Raw genomic sequence first — 16,868 nt, forward strand, 5'->3', positions numbered from 1 at the left:
CTCCACCAGGTGCACGTAAATAACGAGAACCCACTACCCTAAAGGAAATGCTTTCCAATGCCTGCAGTTCTGTAAAGCTTTAATCCTGAATACTGAATCTCCCGATGAATGCTTAAACCACCCCTTCCCAACATGGTCTTGCACACCTAAGCTGACATTCCCTCTCTAGCAAAACCACAGCCTTCTGCTTCCCTTCCATGTGGCTTTCCCCACTGGGGGGCAAGGATGGCCTGGTGTGTTTCCAAGCCAGTCTGGTTCTGGCCACCGGCAATCCTCAAGGATAAGTGAATGTCTGCCGGATGATGTCAGCACCAACGCCCAGGGACAGCTCCCATTGGCTCAGCTTGGGACACATGCCCATCTCTGAGCTGGGCACATTGCCATGGATGAAAGGCCGTGATAGGCCAAGATTGGGTGACTTTTCTGCCTCCAGAGTTGGAGGTGGGAGTTGTACCCTTTAAACCAGAGGGAAGTTAGGGTGCCAGTGAAGTGGAGGGGAAGACCAATGGCAGGAAGCCTTCGTCAGGCTAGGGCCTTCTGAGGGAAGCAACTGTTCAGGAGCCAAATATATGCATGCACGTGCACTAACACACACACACACACACACACACATACACACACACATACACACACACATACACACATACACATACACACACACATACACACCATTCTACTGAAGAGTGGGCTTGCCCTGTATATGTGTGAGAGACGCAGGGGTTCCCCAGCCATTACGCACATGATCAGTATCCTGTCTTCAGAACTGCTAAGGGATTTCTGAACACCCTTCCTGCTCCAGAAAGCAGCTATCGTTTATATTTGCTTGTTTATTAGCAGAGGTCCTGCCAATCTTCTTTGCGTTGCTTCAACTTTGTACGTGTAGCTGAGTGTGGTGGTGCATACAGAGGGAGGGGCAAGTGGATCTTTCGTGAGTTTGGGGCCAGCCCGGCAAAGGAGGGGTCCAACAGAGAGACTTGCTTCCAAAACAAAACAAAACAATATACTTAGTGTCACGTGTGTGTGCGCGCGCATGTGTATGTACACATATGCCTATGGAGACTAGAGGTATCAGATCCTCTGGAGCTGGAGTTACAGGCAGTTGCGAGCTGCCTGACACGGGTGCTGAGAACCACACCCAGGTCATCTCCAAGAGCAGTATGCATTCTTTTTTTTTTTTTTTTTTTTTTTTTTTCCCGGAGCTGGGGACCGAACCCAGGGCCTTGCGCTTCCTAGGCAAGCGCTCTACCACTGAGCTAAATCCCCAACCCCAGCAGTATGCATTCTTAACCAGAGAACTGTCTTCTCCAGATCCACACTCATGCACTTTTGTCGATATTTTTTTTTTCTGTTTAAACTGTTAAACAAAGAGCTGGAGAGATGGCTCAGTGGTTAAGAGCACTGACTGCTCTTCCAGAGGTCCTGAGTTCGATTCCCAGCAACCACATGGTGGCTCAGAGCCATCTGTAATGGGATCTGATGCCCTCTTCTGGTGTGTCTGAAGACAGAGACAGTGTACTCGTATAAATAAAAAGAAATAGATCTTTAAAGAGCCAAAAATAAATACACACACTGTTAAAGAAGCAGAGTGGTGACGTGCTGTTAAATTGCCTCCAAGGGCAGGAACACTGCACTCTGCTTCATGGAGAAAGCACTCCTCACACATGAGCTCCGCTGAGACCTGAGATACAGTGTTACTGGTGCCACACCGGTACTCAACAGTGCATGTTAGATAGGATGCCTTTACATAGAAACAGTGTATTGACTGATTAATTGATGAACGTGTCGTGACTAAAGACTTGGTCTGTTTGGTTGGTGGTGGTTCTCGTTCCATTTTGCATGTGCTTACGTGTGGGTGCATGCACGTGTGTATGCCTAGGGTTATATCAGGAATCATCCTCCGCTACTCTCTTGTCACAATTATTGAGACAGGGTCTCTCAGTCAAACCCAGAGCTCACAGATCAGGTTAGTCTTGCTAGCCAGCTTCTTCTAGGGGCTATCTCCTGTCTTCATCTCTGGGGGCTGGAATTTCAAGTAGGCTAACCTGCTCACCCAGCACTTGAGTAGGTTTCCGGGGATCTGAACTCCAGTCCTCAGGCTTTTGTGGTAAGTGTTTCAAACACGGATGGGGTTGGGGATTTAGCTCAGTGGTAGAGCACTTGCCTAGCAAGCGCAAGGCTCTGGGTTTGGTCCTCAGCTCCGAAAAAAAAACAAAAACAAAAACAAAAAACAAACCAAACATGGAGCCACCTCCCTAGGTCCCTCTGTGTTTGTTTACTTGCTTTTGTTGTTGTTGTTGCTGCTGTTTTCCCTTAGGTTTTGGGTTGTTTTTAAATTGAGAGGGCTCAGTGAGTAAAGTGCCAAATCTGGAAGAGAGAATGGATTCTCAAAAATTGTCCTTTGGCACCATGTGCATGGATGTGTACACACACACACACACACACACACACACACACACACACACACACACACACACAGAGAGAGAGAGAGAGAGAGAGAGAGAGAGAGAGAGAGAGAGAGAGAGAGAGAGAGAGTAATAATAACAAAACAAAATAAGGTCTGTTTTGTAGCCCAGGTTGGCCTCAGTATTATGACCCAGTTGGACTCAGTATTATTAAGTACTGGAATTATAATCCTTCAACACATGTCTAATGTGAGCACAGACTGGCAGGAATTTGACCCTGCACTGCTTCTAGGAGCCGTGCAGGACTGATCTGTTGACGTCATAGCTATATGGGACATAACTGCCCAGAGTAACAAAGGAAGGGTTCTGGCTGACTGGGCTATAAAGTGGAAACATAAGGGTCCTTTGGAAAGTCAGTTGTGTCAGATGGTGTTTCGCTGGGGCAAACTCATGAAGGAGTGTTTTCCTGAGGTGGACACAGGTGAAAGGCTAAGGCAGACTCGTGAAGAAATGTTTCGCTGAAGCAGACACAGGAGAAAGAATGTGAAAGGACACGTGATGAAGGATTCTTGGCTAACAACACACATGTATTGGTCCGCCTTACACTATGTAGTTGAGCTGCATTGCTGGACTCCACAGAAATGCACCGAAACACTTCTGATGGTGTGCTGCAGTTTCTTGCTGCTTCCAATTGACCGAGTGACGTCAGCCGAGACAGATGCACACGCTGAGGCAAAACGTGTTGAGCAAGACCCATGGAGGACAAGTGGCATTTGAAGAGAGTATAAAAGGACTTGATGGACAGTGATGGGGGCTGAGCTAGGCTTCCTTATAGAGACAGCTGTGCAACGCTTGTGGGTCTCGTGTCTTCTCTGATCATCGCTTCACTGACAGAGGCACAGCGGAGAACTCCTGGTCGCTCCTGCTGATTCATGCCGAGGCTGTGGCCTGGCTGTCTCCATTAGGTAGTGCCACTGCTGCTGATTCGTGTTTGCTACCCCAAGTCTACCGAACTAGACCGCTGCCCTATCTGCGAAGTGTTTGTGAGTAGATCGAGCTGCCGCTGCTAATCTGTGAGCTAAACTGCTGATTTCCAGACAACACAGATGGAGTTGCTCTAAACAGGTCCACTTCTACCACACCCTTTCTTTTCCACTGCCTCTGGTAGTGTGGTGGAATAAAGGGGAGGTTAAAGCATTTAAGAACCATCATTTAAAAGTAGACATTGAGGAAAAAAAATTAAAGTTACAGGGCTTCATTGAGCCACACCAGGAAGGTGTCCCAGTGTCTTTGGCATAAGCTCCAGCAGTGCCTCACAGATGTCACCTTCAGCCCTACCACAGAGGAGAGGGAGCACTTGACAGAGGAAAAGGGCTCAGCAGCCACCATTACCACCCCCTCTTTGTGTTTCAGGCTCTTTTCTCATTTCTGGTGGATTTGACAAGACCGTGGCTATTTGGGATGTAGGAGGTGGCTACCGGAAGTTGTCATTGAAGGTACAAGTGTCCGCACAACATGATAAATCTCTGTGTGTGGTGTGCGTGTGCATGTGTGGCGTGGGGAGGCGAGTGTGCATGTGCATGGGGATTGGGGTGGAAGGAGGTTACGATCTTATTATGTAGCCCAGGTTAGCCTCAAACTGTTACTATGTAGCCCAGGTTAGCCTCAAACTGTTACTATGTAGCCCAGGTTAGCCTCAAACTGGTGGTCTTTCAGTTTCAGCACCTCTAGTACTGAGATTTTGGGTGTGGTTCACCACTCCTGGGGGCGTGGCATCTGAGACCGAGGCCAAGGCAATGGAACAGGGTACCTTCGAAGGGTACTGACACCTCCATAGGGAAGGACGAAGACATCAAATCAGTAAACGAGCCACCAGCAGCGATGACAGAGAGAGAAAGATGATAGAAGGGTATGACAGAGAGGCTTAGGGACTGACCCATAGCGGGAGAGCAGTGGGCCATCTAGTGGAGGCACTTGATTTGAGATCTCAGCGGACAAGCAAGGGCCTCGGGGAAAGGCACGCTAGGCAGATGAAACGGCAAAGCCCGGAACTAGGGAGGAGTCCAAAACCAGCAGAGTCTGACGCCGTCACGAGGACTAGTCCAGCCCCGGGTCTTCTGCCACCCACAGAGGAGCCCCACACCCAAGGCTCTCTGAGGTTGGCAGGGTGTTATCCAACATGGCAAGAGTTTAGGGCTGGACCCCTGTATGGCTGGTACAGTCTCTCCGTTGCATTTTGCTTTGAGTGCCTACACCCGTGACTTTCAGCCTCCGAGTCCTCAGGGACCCTATGTCATCTATGCCTTCTTGAGTGGCACTTGTTCATCCCACCCCTACCCCCCACGCGGCCAAGGCCAGTCTTTCTAAGCTGAGTTCTTCCAGGGAGTTTTCATGATAGCAAATAAGCAGCTTCACGCTGGTTGCTAACCCCACTGTCCTTCACACCCCTCTGCCCCATCCCGTCTGATGGCTCTGGTCTCTTCCCTGCTGAACACAGCACAGTGCGCGTGTGGAGATCTTTGAGGAGTGGGTTTATCTCCTTCCATTTTTACCTGGGTCCCAGGGATGGAACTCAGGTCTCCAGGCTTGTGGTGGTGAGCGCTTTACCTTCTCTGTCACCTCCCTAGCCTTTTGATAAACGCTGCAACCTAATCTCTCCTGCTCCCTTTTCTTACCCTGCTTGGTTGCTCCCTTTTCAGTAAGTAAATGGCAGAGATGGTAAAAAAAAAAAAAAAAAAAAAAGCCTAGGCAGAGCCCTAACCCATAAGCAGCGCCTGTCTCCTCCGGTTTTACAGTTCCTCACTGACTTCAGCTACCGTGGAAGCCCACAAAGACCCTCCCTGGTAGAGCCTCTAAGAGGCACTTTGTCAAGCAGTAGGTGCAAGCAGACCTAAGACCAGATAGGAACATCGGTCTTTTATTTCCTCCCATTCTGCTGAGCCTTGCATATGGTTTTAAAAACACACACACAGCACCCTCATCTCAGTACTGTGACCGGTCTTTGTGGCTTGCATTCTGCCTTAAGTGTGGACGGGACCCAGCGTGTGCTGCAGGTAAGCAACAGAAGCTTGCTGGCTTTTTGTTTGTCTTGCTTTTCAAAAGCATTTCTCCTAGGTCTTTGTTAAATTATTTCTTGTTCAGGGCCACGAGGACTGGGTGACGGATGTTGCTATTAGCAACGACAAGAAGTGGATCCTCTCGGCTTCAAAGGTAAAAGCGACCAAGCTTTGGCTGGCTTAAGATGCCTAGCACATGTATTAGTACTTGAGAGCAGAAGTGGTCATCCCAAGTATGAAATCCGGACTCGGGGTTGCATGCCCCAAGCCTGTAATCCCAGCATCCAGGAGGCAGAGGTAAGAAGAGGGCCATCGAGATGGTTTGTTAGGGAAAGGCACCTTCCACCAAGCCTGACTACCTGATTCCCAGGTCCCACAGAGCAGAAAGAACCGGCTCCTGAGTGCTGTACTTAGATCGCCACATGCAAATTGTAGCAAGCGCCTGCCCGCTAGTCTCCAATAAGTAAATAAAGGGGTTTTGTTTTGTTTTGTTTTGTTTGTTTGTTTTTTCAAGATACGGCTTCTCTGTGTAGCTCTGGCTGTCTTTGAACTCGCTGTGGAGACCAGGCTGGCCTAGAGCTCAAGAGACCCTCCCGCCTCTGCCACCCGAGTGCCAGGACCAAAGGTGTGCACTGACCGCTCGTGACTCACACAGCAAAAAGAATTAAAAGGCAAAACCCTGTTTCTGTGCAGGCTCAGTTTAACTTAGTCTGTACTCAGGAGCTGCCCAGGGATACGGTGCTCAGTCCTTTCTTCTGTCTGAGTCTGGGGATTGCGGGGTGGATCCGTTCTGTCCACCAATGCTTGAGTTTTTGCTGGAGAAGCCTGAGCGGGTTTTGGAGGGCAGGCACCAGCTCACAGCTAAGCAGACTTGTCCTCTGGAGGCCCCAGATGGATCATCCATTCTAGTGGCACACAACTGTCCCTCACCCAGAGGCTGTGCCAGGTGACAGTGTCAGAGGAATGGAGTTCCGCCTTGACATCTGACCTTTAATGGTGCATTTTGTTGTGACTGTCAGAGGCCTCTAGGTCTGCGAAGCAGTGGATGAGACCCCACCTACCAAGCAGTTTTGCTTCGTGACAGGATCTTGCTGTGTAGCCCAGGCTAGCCCACAGCTGCAGGTCTCCTGCTTCAGCCTCCTGAGTGCTGAGACTGTATGTGTATGCCGCAGAGAGTGGCACAGGACAGACATCTCAGACTAAGAACCCATAGTAAACGCACACTAATGTGTGATGAAGATGTTACCTCTGTAACAGAGAGCCTGTCATGCTGTACATTTTACATTACTGCATTGGATTAATGCCGTCATTTAAAACAACAAGACGGGGTAGGTGACAGAGGAATGAATGGCAGGAGTGTATGAACAAATATGCTTAAGAAAACCATGAAAATACCGTGCTATAATAATGTTATTATATTATACAGCATTGCAATAGAACAATCATTATATAATACATTACACATAATATATTGTGATATGTGTTATGTAGTAAATATGATAGATTATATTCTAACATATAGTATAAGTCATATTATGTATTATGATATATCGCTAGATTAATTAAATATCCAATAAGCATATCATAATTATATATGTATATTATATAATAAATATCATACAATACATGGATGTTACATAAACTATAAGTATATAATTACGTTTTATTAGGTACTTGATTTTTGCAGGCTATATTATTATATATTCTTGTTTGATTGTTTGAGACAGGGTGTTACCATGTAGTCTAGGCTAGCCTCAAACTCGTGATCCTCCTCCCTGTGCTCCCAAGTGCTGGATTATAGGCGTGTCCACTGTATCCAGTTATTATATATTTAAGCTATGTAGATACAAGACTACTTTATGAAGAGGACATAAACACAGTGACTAAACAGAGGCTACTTACATTCCATTTCTTGAAATGTAGCCACCTATGGTAGTACACATGTGCAATTGCAGCTCCCCGAGTGTTGTATGTATTCAATAAAGTCCTTATGGAAGTGTCAGTAGCTCCCCTTTCCCCTCCCCCATCCCTTTCCACATGAATTTCACGTCCATAAGGAACCCATGGGGTCTTTGAGTACCTGAATGGTAATATTCTCAGTAATGTAATTGATGGGCACATACTTCCTGAAGTTCAAGCTCAACTAGATCATAATTAACATGCTAACCGGCACCAGGACAGATAGATGCCTCAGTGGGACAGACAGGCAGACCTATCAATAAGCCACGACTTACATGGGCTGATTATTTTGTGCCCCAATCACGAAATGGAGAAGGGATAATCTTCCCCACACATGGCGGTAGGAAAACCGGATATTTACAAGCAAACAAATGAAACTGTGCCCTTTCCTTATACCACATGCAATTGTCTTTCTGTATCTGTGGGCGTCAACTAACTTGAAATATAAAAAAACAAGAAACAAAAAGCATCCTCAGCATAGTGGGGAATATCTTTACTTCAACACTCAGGAGGCAGAGGCAGGTGGATCTGTGCATTCAAGGCCAACCTGGCCTACATAGTAAGTTTCAGACCAGCCAGGGCTACACAGTGAGAACCTGTAAACTCTCTCTCTCTCATTTACCTGTCTGTCTGTCTGTCTGTCTACCCTATCTAGATATAGATATAATCATAACATATTTTAAAAACTAAGCTAAATAAAACTCTATCTATACTGGCCACACAAAGAACTCGTTCCCTTGACTCCCAAACAATAGTCTGTTTGCAGTTTCTCAGGCATTATATGCAATCTAGAGATGATTTAAAGAGTATAGGCATATATGTAAATTTATACAAATTCAATACAGTTTATGAGGGGACACAAGCCTCTACCAGTTTTTTTTTCTCCATCTTTATTAACTTGGGCTCTACCAGTTTTGGTATTCTTCATTGTGGGAGGTCTGGGAACAACTCCTCATGTACATCCAGGGACCACTGTACAAGATAAAATGTATCAAAGACCTAAACTGATGAGCTAAAATTTTAAAAATACGAAGGAAAAGTTTGAGAGACTCTTTGATAGTCTGGGTTTGCAGTGAGTTCAAGAGTTTGACAGCAAAGCACAGGAAATGTAGAGCCAGAGGGGTGACTCAGTGGCTAAGAGCACTGGCTGCTCTTTCAGAGGACGCAGGTTCAATTCCCAGCACCCACACGGCAGCTCACAATCATCTGTAACTCCAGTTCCAGGGGATCTGATGTCCTCCTCTGGCCTCCAGAGGCTCCTGCATGCACACTTAAGAATACCTAAAAATACTTTAAGCAAGGAAACAAATAGGAATTTTTAAAAATTGAATTTCATCAAATTGAGTAACTTTTTTGTGTCAAAAGGCTAGGCACAGTGGGACACAGATATAATCCCAGAACTTGGGAGCCTGAGGCAAAATGGAGCGTTCCAGATCAGCCCGGGATGCACAGAGAAACCCTGTTTCTCAAATCAAACCAAATAACTCCAAATAGTTGTGTGTGTGTGTGTGTGTGTGTGTGTGTGTGTGTGTGTGTGTGTGTGTGTGGTAAACATTATATACATTTGTGTTATTATTCATTTTGTTTGCATTGCTTTATGAAGATAGAACCTCAAGTGTCCCAGTTTGGCTTTAAACTTAGCAGAGTTCCTGGTCTTCCATCACACACACACACACACACACACACACACACACACACACACACACACACACACATACACACATACACACACATGTACACACACACACACACACACATGTATACACACATACACACCCATACACACACATACACACACACATACACACACATACACACACATACACACACATACACACACATACACACACATACACACACACATCACACACACATACACACATACATGTACACACACATACACACATACACACAATACACACAGATACACACACATACACACACATACACACACATACACACACATACGCACACATACATACACACACATACACACACATACACACACATACACACATACACACACATACACACACACACACACACACACACACACACACACACACACACACACACACACACACACACACAATGCTGGGATTACTTAGCCCAGGATGACCCAGAGCTCCTGGTCCTCCAGCGTCCACCTCCCAGACACTGGGATTACAGGTCTGTGTTGCCACACTCAACTTTATTACCTTTTTTTTCTACTCCTATCCTCGAAACATTTTAAAGTGAGAGATATCCTTGTCACATACCTTAAAAATATAAATTTCTGACAGGCTAACATTTTAAAATCATTTCAAAAGCCAGAAATGCTGACAGCCACACTGTAGACATATGTTCACAGAAGATGTTACCTTCCATTTCTAGAACAAAAATTCATCACGGGGCTGGAGAGATGTCTCCGTCGATCACGGACTTGCCACACAAGCATGAGGGCCCAGGCTTGGATCCCAGAACCCACATAAAAGCAAGATGCTCTGCCTAATGCCAGCCCTGGGGTAGGAGCGAGGCAGGCTCCCCACTTAACTTCCCATTTGCTTTGGTAGAAAGCTTACCTTACCCAATGAATGGCATTTGATGAAGTTTACATTTGCACCGTGTGTTAAATGTGCAGATGAGTTAGAACAGTCAGATTTGGAGCCTGAAGTGACAGCACAGGCCTTAAACCCCAGTGCTCCAGAGGCAGAGTTCAAGGCCAGCCTGGTCTACAGATCAAGTTCCAGAACAGCCAGGGCTACACGGGCAAACCCCGCCTTGAAAAATGAACAACAAACAAAATTACAGCAACAAATCTGGTCTGAATTCAGGTAGTTCTTAGCGAGCTTTTCTTTCGGCTTTCTGCATTTTCATTAAAATCTTCCCAGGAAGCCTAGAAGGTATCTGAAACGCCCAAGTTTGGAATCAAAGTATCTAAAAGCCGATGGGTGACTTTAAAATACAATACATGCATTGCCTCTGTGTGTGTGTGTGTGTGTGTGTGTGCGTGCGCACCAGCCATGTGTGTTCAGTGCCCTCAGAGGGCAGAAAGGAGAGTAATTGTGGGTGCTGGGAACCGAAATCCGGTCCTTCGTAGGAGCAGTGAGTGTCCTTAACCACTGAGCCTTCTCTCCAGCCATCTTTGTTTGCTGGTTCTTTGGTTTTCTGAGACTTCTCATGGTGGGGTCCTTGTAGCCTGGGCTGACCATGTCACCAGGACTTGACAAACTACTGTCGAAAGTGATTATTGATAAAACCTGGCTCTTCTCCTGTGTAGCTGTTCTCCAAATTTCAGCATCTGTCTCTCTAAGACATTTAACCGTTTAATTAAGAAGCGTGACACACAGTCAGGGAGATGCTATTGCCGCTGAACCAAATGGGCATAATAAACAGGTCGGACTTCAGGCTTTACAGCTCCACGGGATGCACAGCAAAGACAGGGAATCTCACTGGGGCAAAAGTCAAGGCTACTAGAAAATTGCCTTTCTTTTCAGAATTATCTTTATTAGTATGTAAACAAGTCCAGAGTTCACAATGTTGTGTGAACTCCCAAGTCTGGCTTGTCACTCAGCCAATTGACCATAAACTGTAAGTCTCCTGCCTCGGGCTCCCCAGTGCCGGGATTACAGGTGTGTACCACCTTGGTTACTTATTTATTGTACATTCCTTGAGTTTTGTTAAACATGGGCCATGCATCCGTCATTACAGGAGCCTATAGAATCGTAGAATAATTTTACTGCCTGAAAGAACCTTATTCTCTGATTTATTCAGCCTCCCCTTTCCTCTAGAGTACCCACCAGCCACCATTTCTATTTTTTTCTTTTTCTTTTTTCTTTTTTTCGGAGCTGGGGACCGAACCCAGGGCCTTGCGCTTGCTAGGCAAACGCTCTACCACTGAGCTAAATCCCCAACCCCCACCATTTCTATTTTAACTGTCTCTTACACACACACACACACACACACACACACATACACACACACACACCACACCCACATACCACCCAGAAGACTTGCAACATCAACTGCACATTCTACGCACAGCAGACACAACACATACTACACACAACACACCTACATACAGTACATGCGACCCAACACATACGACACACAACATACCTACACACACTACATACAATACGGACTACACATGCTATACACAATGCACACGACAATACCACACCCAACATATTCCACCCAGAACACAGCACATGTACACAAATGTAACTCTCACCTCAAAGGTGAGAAGGGATAGTTTATTCTGAAGTCAAAGATGAGTGACTGCAGCAGACAAATAAAGAACCAGGTTATGCCAAATTCCGTGCTCCACCGCGGTAACAGTTTTCGTCAAGCTTCTATAATAGTGGAACAAGGGATACCACAAATCATTCCCAAACTGACTGATGGAAGGTCACGGATAACAGGGAGGACTCAACCACAGGCCGTAGCTCCTACTGGGCAGTGCTTAGCTTTTTCAGTTGTTAGACGTGACGTGTCCGTTTGTACATTCCAAAGAACTTACCTCACAGCCACAGAGGCAGCGGATGACGTCAGAGGTGGGTCATGAAGGGCTATCAGAGGTGCTAAGGCGGCTTGTGAAGATCTGGCTCTGGACTTGCAACATTCCAACCTCTCCAAGCCCTTAGAGTTCTCATCAGCTAATGAGCTGGCGGAAGGCTTAGTGGAAGGTGTGGGTTTTTTTGTTATTTGTCTTTCCAGGAACTTGTGTCCAATCTCAATCTGCAATATTTGCTTTCCTGGAATGCTTGAGAGATAAAATTCACAGCCTGTAGCCTTTCCAGACCGTCTTCTTTTGCTCCACAATACATGACTTTGTGTCTCTATGTGTCTGGGAGGTTTGGCAGCTCCTCTATTCTGAACACAGAATGCTATCCCATGGCACAGCTGCACCACAGGTCTTCGTGTAGCCCAGGCTGGCCCTGAACTCCTGATCCTCCTGCTTCTCCTCCTCATGTGCTGGGATTACAGGCGTGTGGCATCGTACTTGGCTCTTAGGATGCTGGGGGACGGAGAGTCCGACACTCTACCGGCCGTGCTACCACAGTCTTCACAGTGGTTTGCTTTGTTTTGTTTTGTTTTGTTTGCCTGTCTGTTTTTGTGACTCCTGGCTTACTGTTTGACTTGTTTTAGGACAACTCCATGAGACTATGGAATATTGAAGAAATCGACAAAATTCCTTTGGTTTCTGAGAACAAAAGGACCATGGGCTTAAAGGTCAGGCAGGTTGGTATGAGGTAAAATCAGTCCCAGGAACCTTCTGCCCATCTTCACCAATTCAGCATATTCCCTGAGCAAACATTTATTCGACCCCTGGGGACACAGTCACAAACAAACAGTGGGATCCCAGCCTTGTGGGTGCTTAAGTCCTAACGGACAAGACAAGTGTATAGAAAACAAAGAAAGCGGCCCCATGGTGAGTGACAGGAGAAGAAAATGACACAGGAGGGAAAGGGTGTGTTGGGGTCTTTACCTTCTTTATTTTGTTCTCTGAGACAGGTTTTTGCTACAGTTCCTAGGCTGGCCTGAGACTTTATTCTTCTAAGTGCTGGAGTTATAAGTGTGCATACACTTGTCTGTCTGTCTGTCTGTTAGTTGTAGGATGGAACACGAGGCTTTTTCACATCCTGGGCACGCACCCTCCCATTGAACTGCACTCCTAACCTCCATAATTACTTTATTTTATTTTGGAGACAGCGCATCTCATTGTGTAGCCCTGGCTGGCCTGGACCTAGCAATGTAGAGCAGGCTGGACTTGAATCCCACCTGCCTCCATCTCCTGAGTGCTGGGATTAAGGGTGTGCTTCCTGCCGGCGACTGTGTGTGCGTGCTCATGTGTGTGTTTATGTGTACGTGTGTATGTATATGTATCTATGGAGTGTGTGTGTGTATTGTCTGTGTGAGTGTTTGTGTGTGTGTGTGCGTGCTCAACACTAAAGCAACATATATACATTTTCTCTCCCTCCTCCCCCTCTCTCTGGGCAGCGGGGGTGGGAGGGTGGGGGGGACGAGGGGGGTGGGTGTTGTTTGGGGAATGTAGCTCAGTGGCCTAACACATTCAAGGGCCTGCGCTTAATTCCTGCTACTGAAAAACAAAAACAGTTCCTTACCTGCTTGTCTTGCTTCTTTCTAACCCTCTGCTCTGTAAGCCGGCTGTCCTCAGCATACCAAGGACTCAGAGCACCCCTTGGGTCCCACAGTTCCACTCTGGACCACTCTGTACAGAGAACAAGACAAGAGCGGGACACAAACCCCATCTTCCTCCTCCCAAGCATGTGGCTACATGAGGGTCAGCCCTGGCTTCCCTCCTAGCTTTGGAGGGAAGGCTGGGCAGCACCCACCCATGTTTGATGCTCCCAATCCTCCCCGGGTAGTTTTTGGGGTGAGAGACTCCAGAGAGGGAAGGACTTGCCTTGGTTCCATCCAGGCTGCCTGAGGTGGGGTACGGGATTCCACACTCACAGTCTGATCTCCTCTGACCTGCACATCGTCTCTGTTTCTTGAAAATGTCCCACCACAGTGCAGGAATTGTGACCAGTTTTTCTCCGCCTTAGAGAGTGACGTTTATTCTCAACTCTCCAACACGTGTCTGTTCTGCCGGAGAGAAGAGAAGAGCTTATCATCTAGTTCTTCGTCGTTGTCATTATCGTCACTGGAGAAGTTCTGCAACTGACGCCTGCTGAGCCCTTCGAGTGCTTGAGGACAGACCACCTGCTACACAGCCCAGCCCGCAGTGTTCTTCAGGGCTCTGTTCTGAGCTCCCCTCCCAGAATGCACCTGTCAGACTGAGGCAAGGGCCAGGCCCCCAAATAGACTGTCAGCATGGTCTGCCTCTCTGCTTACCGCAGAACCCTTTCAGAGGGGAGCACTGTTAGTTTTAATATAGAATAAATCTTGATTCCTCTGGAAAACAAGTGTGTGGGGGAATTGTACATACAATTTTTCTATTTCGGAGCTTCATAACCTGATCTTCATCTCATTTTTGCCACTGGAACTGGCATGTGTACTTCATGAACATGCTTGTTAAGGGAATATGATTCGTCAGGGGTGGGGGAGTGTGTGCACACTCTGCGGATGGCAAGGCATTGTGACCGCTATGGTTTGAATACGGTTTCTCCCTTCTGGGTTCAAGAGCTAGGAACTTGGTCCTGTATCTAATGGCGCTGAAGGGTCTTCTCAGGTTGTGGTTTCCTTTCTCCTCGTGTATTTGAGTGTATGTATGCGTATGTATCTATGTATGTATGTATGCATGCATGTGCCTCTCATGTATGCAGTGCTCACAGAGTCCAAAAGATGGAGTTAGATTTCCTGGAACAGACAGTGGTGAGCTGCCATGTGGATGCTAGAAATTGGAACCTTGGGCCTTCTTAAGCACTGAGCTAGCTCTTCATCTCACCGCTAGATAGTTTTGAGGCCTCTTTCGTCACTAAGACCTCGGTCAGTGTATTTGTCACCACCTTAGCTCTGGGGACACCTAGGTCATTACGTTTCTGTGCAGGTTGCATTTATTTTTGCATAGATGAGTTCAGCAAATGAAATCTGCTGGAGTAAAGCCAGAGGAATCCATTAGTAGTGCTGCTTGACTTTGTTGTCAAAGGGACGGTTGGCATGGAAACCCCTGAGTGACTAGGGAAAATCTGTTTGGGGAGGGCTGGGACTTGAGCATAAAACAGAAACTTCTACACACATCCTGTAGGTTCTTCGAATCGTCCAGAGCTCCTCTCAGGATCTCTAGCTGGTTGCAAGAGAAGCAGTCCAGAAGTTATGGGCCTGGCCGCAGCTCACTTGAGATGACATCCAAGGCAGCACTGGGAGGTTCTGGGGTAGCTGGGGGCTCCGCTGCGATTCCCAGAGTCACACTCAGCCGAGGAACTCTCTGACCGGCAGAAGATAAAGCTCAAAAAGTGACGCTATGGCCCGGAAATCAGGGCCGCCGCACCCCGCCCACTCCGCGAAGCCTATTTAAATCTCCAGCGTTGCTTTGGGCTTCGGAAGCCTGTTCAAGCGAGAAACGTACCGCGCATGCGCTCCCCTGCCCGCGCAGAAACGTGTACGCATGAGCAAAGCTCATGAAGTCACTAGAAATGGGAACTGGTTTCTCGCACTGGCCGTGCGGGCGGCGCCGTGGCTTAGTTGGTTAAAGCGCCTGTCTAGTAAACAGGAGATCCTGGGTTCGAATCCCAGCGGTGCCTCACGCTGAGCGCTTGCGCTCCACTTTTTGCGCGACCTTCGTGAACGCTCTCCCAGAATCGTTCCTCTGTCAGCCAGGAAGACATTTTAGCTGAAGACTTTGTCATGTTCCCTTCTAGCCTTTGCCTCTTGAGGTCAGCCAAATAGCTGTCCCCGAGTGCTCCCACCGGTCTGACAAGTCCCTACAGCCTCTTGGCCTCGCTGAGCACTGTAAAGAATGCTTTTTTTTCCTACCGGAATCCGCGCAGTGGGTACCAACCCTCTGCATACTGAGGTCAGCTTGGTGAGGCCGAGTGAGGTTCTGTAGCGTCAAATTCGATCAGTCAATCTGCATCTACAGAATGCATTTTTAAAAAAAGTGGCTAGGTCCTCTAGTGTGGGGCCGGACCCTAGGGCCTGGGCTGCGGTTGCCAAGAGCTGGGACGCCACAGGCACTCGGTTGTTCCTTGAAAGCATTTGCGTTTGGAAGGTGGGGAGGCTTTGGAAGGTGGGGAGGCTTTGAAGTATTAAAGAATGTTCCTCGGGGATAAACCCAAGTGCAAACAAAACACAGAATGATAAACCCAGTGAGCTTTAGAAAATGCACGAGCCACATAAGGCTGTGACTCCTAATACAGAAACTTTGACTCACAATTGAGGTACAACCTTAGAAATCATTTAAAACCATCTTAAGGACAGATGAGACAGCTCAGTGGATAAAAGTCCTTGATGCCAATCCTGAACGTTCTGAGTTCAATTCCTGGGTCTAACAGAGTGGAAGGTGAGAATTAACCCCCGAAAATTGTCCTCAGGCCTGAGGGTCCACATGCATGCTGCAGCTCACATATGACCACAGATATGTTCACAACATGTAAATGTAATAGGAAAAAAAGGTCCTAAGCTGAAAAGTGACAAAGCATTAAGCCACACAGGGAACACACGTGAGCTTCTGGTTAGATAAGGCAGCATGCGGAAAAACGCACAGTGCTGGGAAAAAGATGTCTGCGCCGCCGCTGCACGGCTATTTGAGAGGTCATGGGGGCTTCTTTCTAGCTGGGGAAAAGACTAACAATTAAAAACACTGACTTCCAGTTTGGGGATTTAGCTCAGTGATAGAGCACTTGCCTAGAAAGCGCAAGGGCCTGGGTTTGGTCCCCAGCTTTGAAAACTATGGGTCTGGACTTATTGTTTGTTAGTTTTGGCCAGTTCCTGGCCCTTTGCAACTTGGTTCATTTGGTCAAGGACAACAGGGCCATTCAAATGAATCCAGTTACTAAAGGCCTAA

General features: G+C 47.2%; 1 protein-coding gene and 1 non-coding gene across 2 annotated transcripts in view; both read left to right on the forward strand.

Annotated features, from left to right (window-relative positions):
- The window catches only part of Wdr88 (WD repeat domain 88), a 39,088-nt gene extending 25,001 nt beyond the window's left edge, over window positions 1-14,087 (forward strand). The window contains exons 11-14 of the mRNA XM_032895164.1: window positions 3,816-3,898; window positions 5,544-5,612; window positions 12,548-12,640; window positions 13,935-14,087. Coding sequence (XP_032751055.1) covers window positions 3,816-3,898; window positions 5,544-5,612; window positions 12,548-12,640; window positions 13,935-14,087 — 398 coding nt within the window. The remainder of the gene's footprint in view (window positions 1-3,815; window positions 3,899-5,543; window positions 5,613-12,547; window positions 12,641-13,934) is intronic.
- A 1,445-nt stretch (window positions 14,088-15,532) lies between these two features.
- Trnat-agu lies at window positions 15,533-15,606 on the forward strand. Its single transcript has one exon. It is a non-coding gene; the product is annotated as a tRNA-Thr (tRNA).
- The last annotated feature ends 1,262 nt before the right edge of the window (window positions 15,607-16,868 follow it).

The sequence above is a fragment of the Rattus rattus genome, chromosome 2 (assembly GCF_011064425.1).
Source record: "Rattus rattus isolate New Zealand chromosome 2, Rrattus_CSIRO_v1, whole genome shotgun sequence".
Lineage (NCBI taxonomy): Eukaryota > Metazoa > Chordata > Mammalia > Rodentia > Muridae > Rattus > Rattus rattus.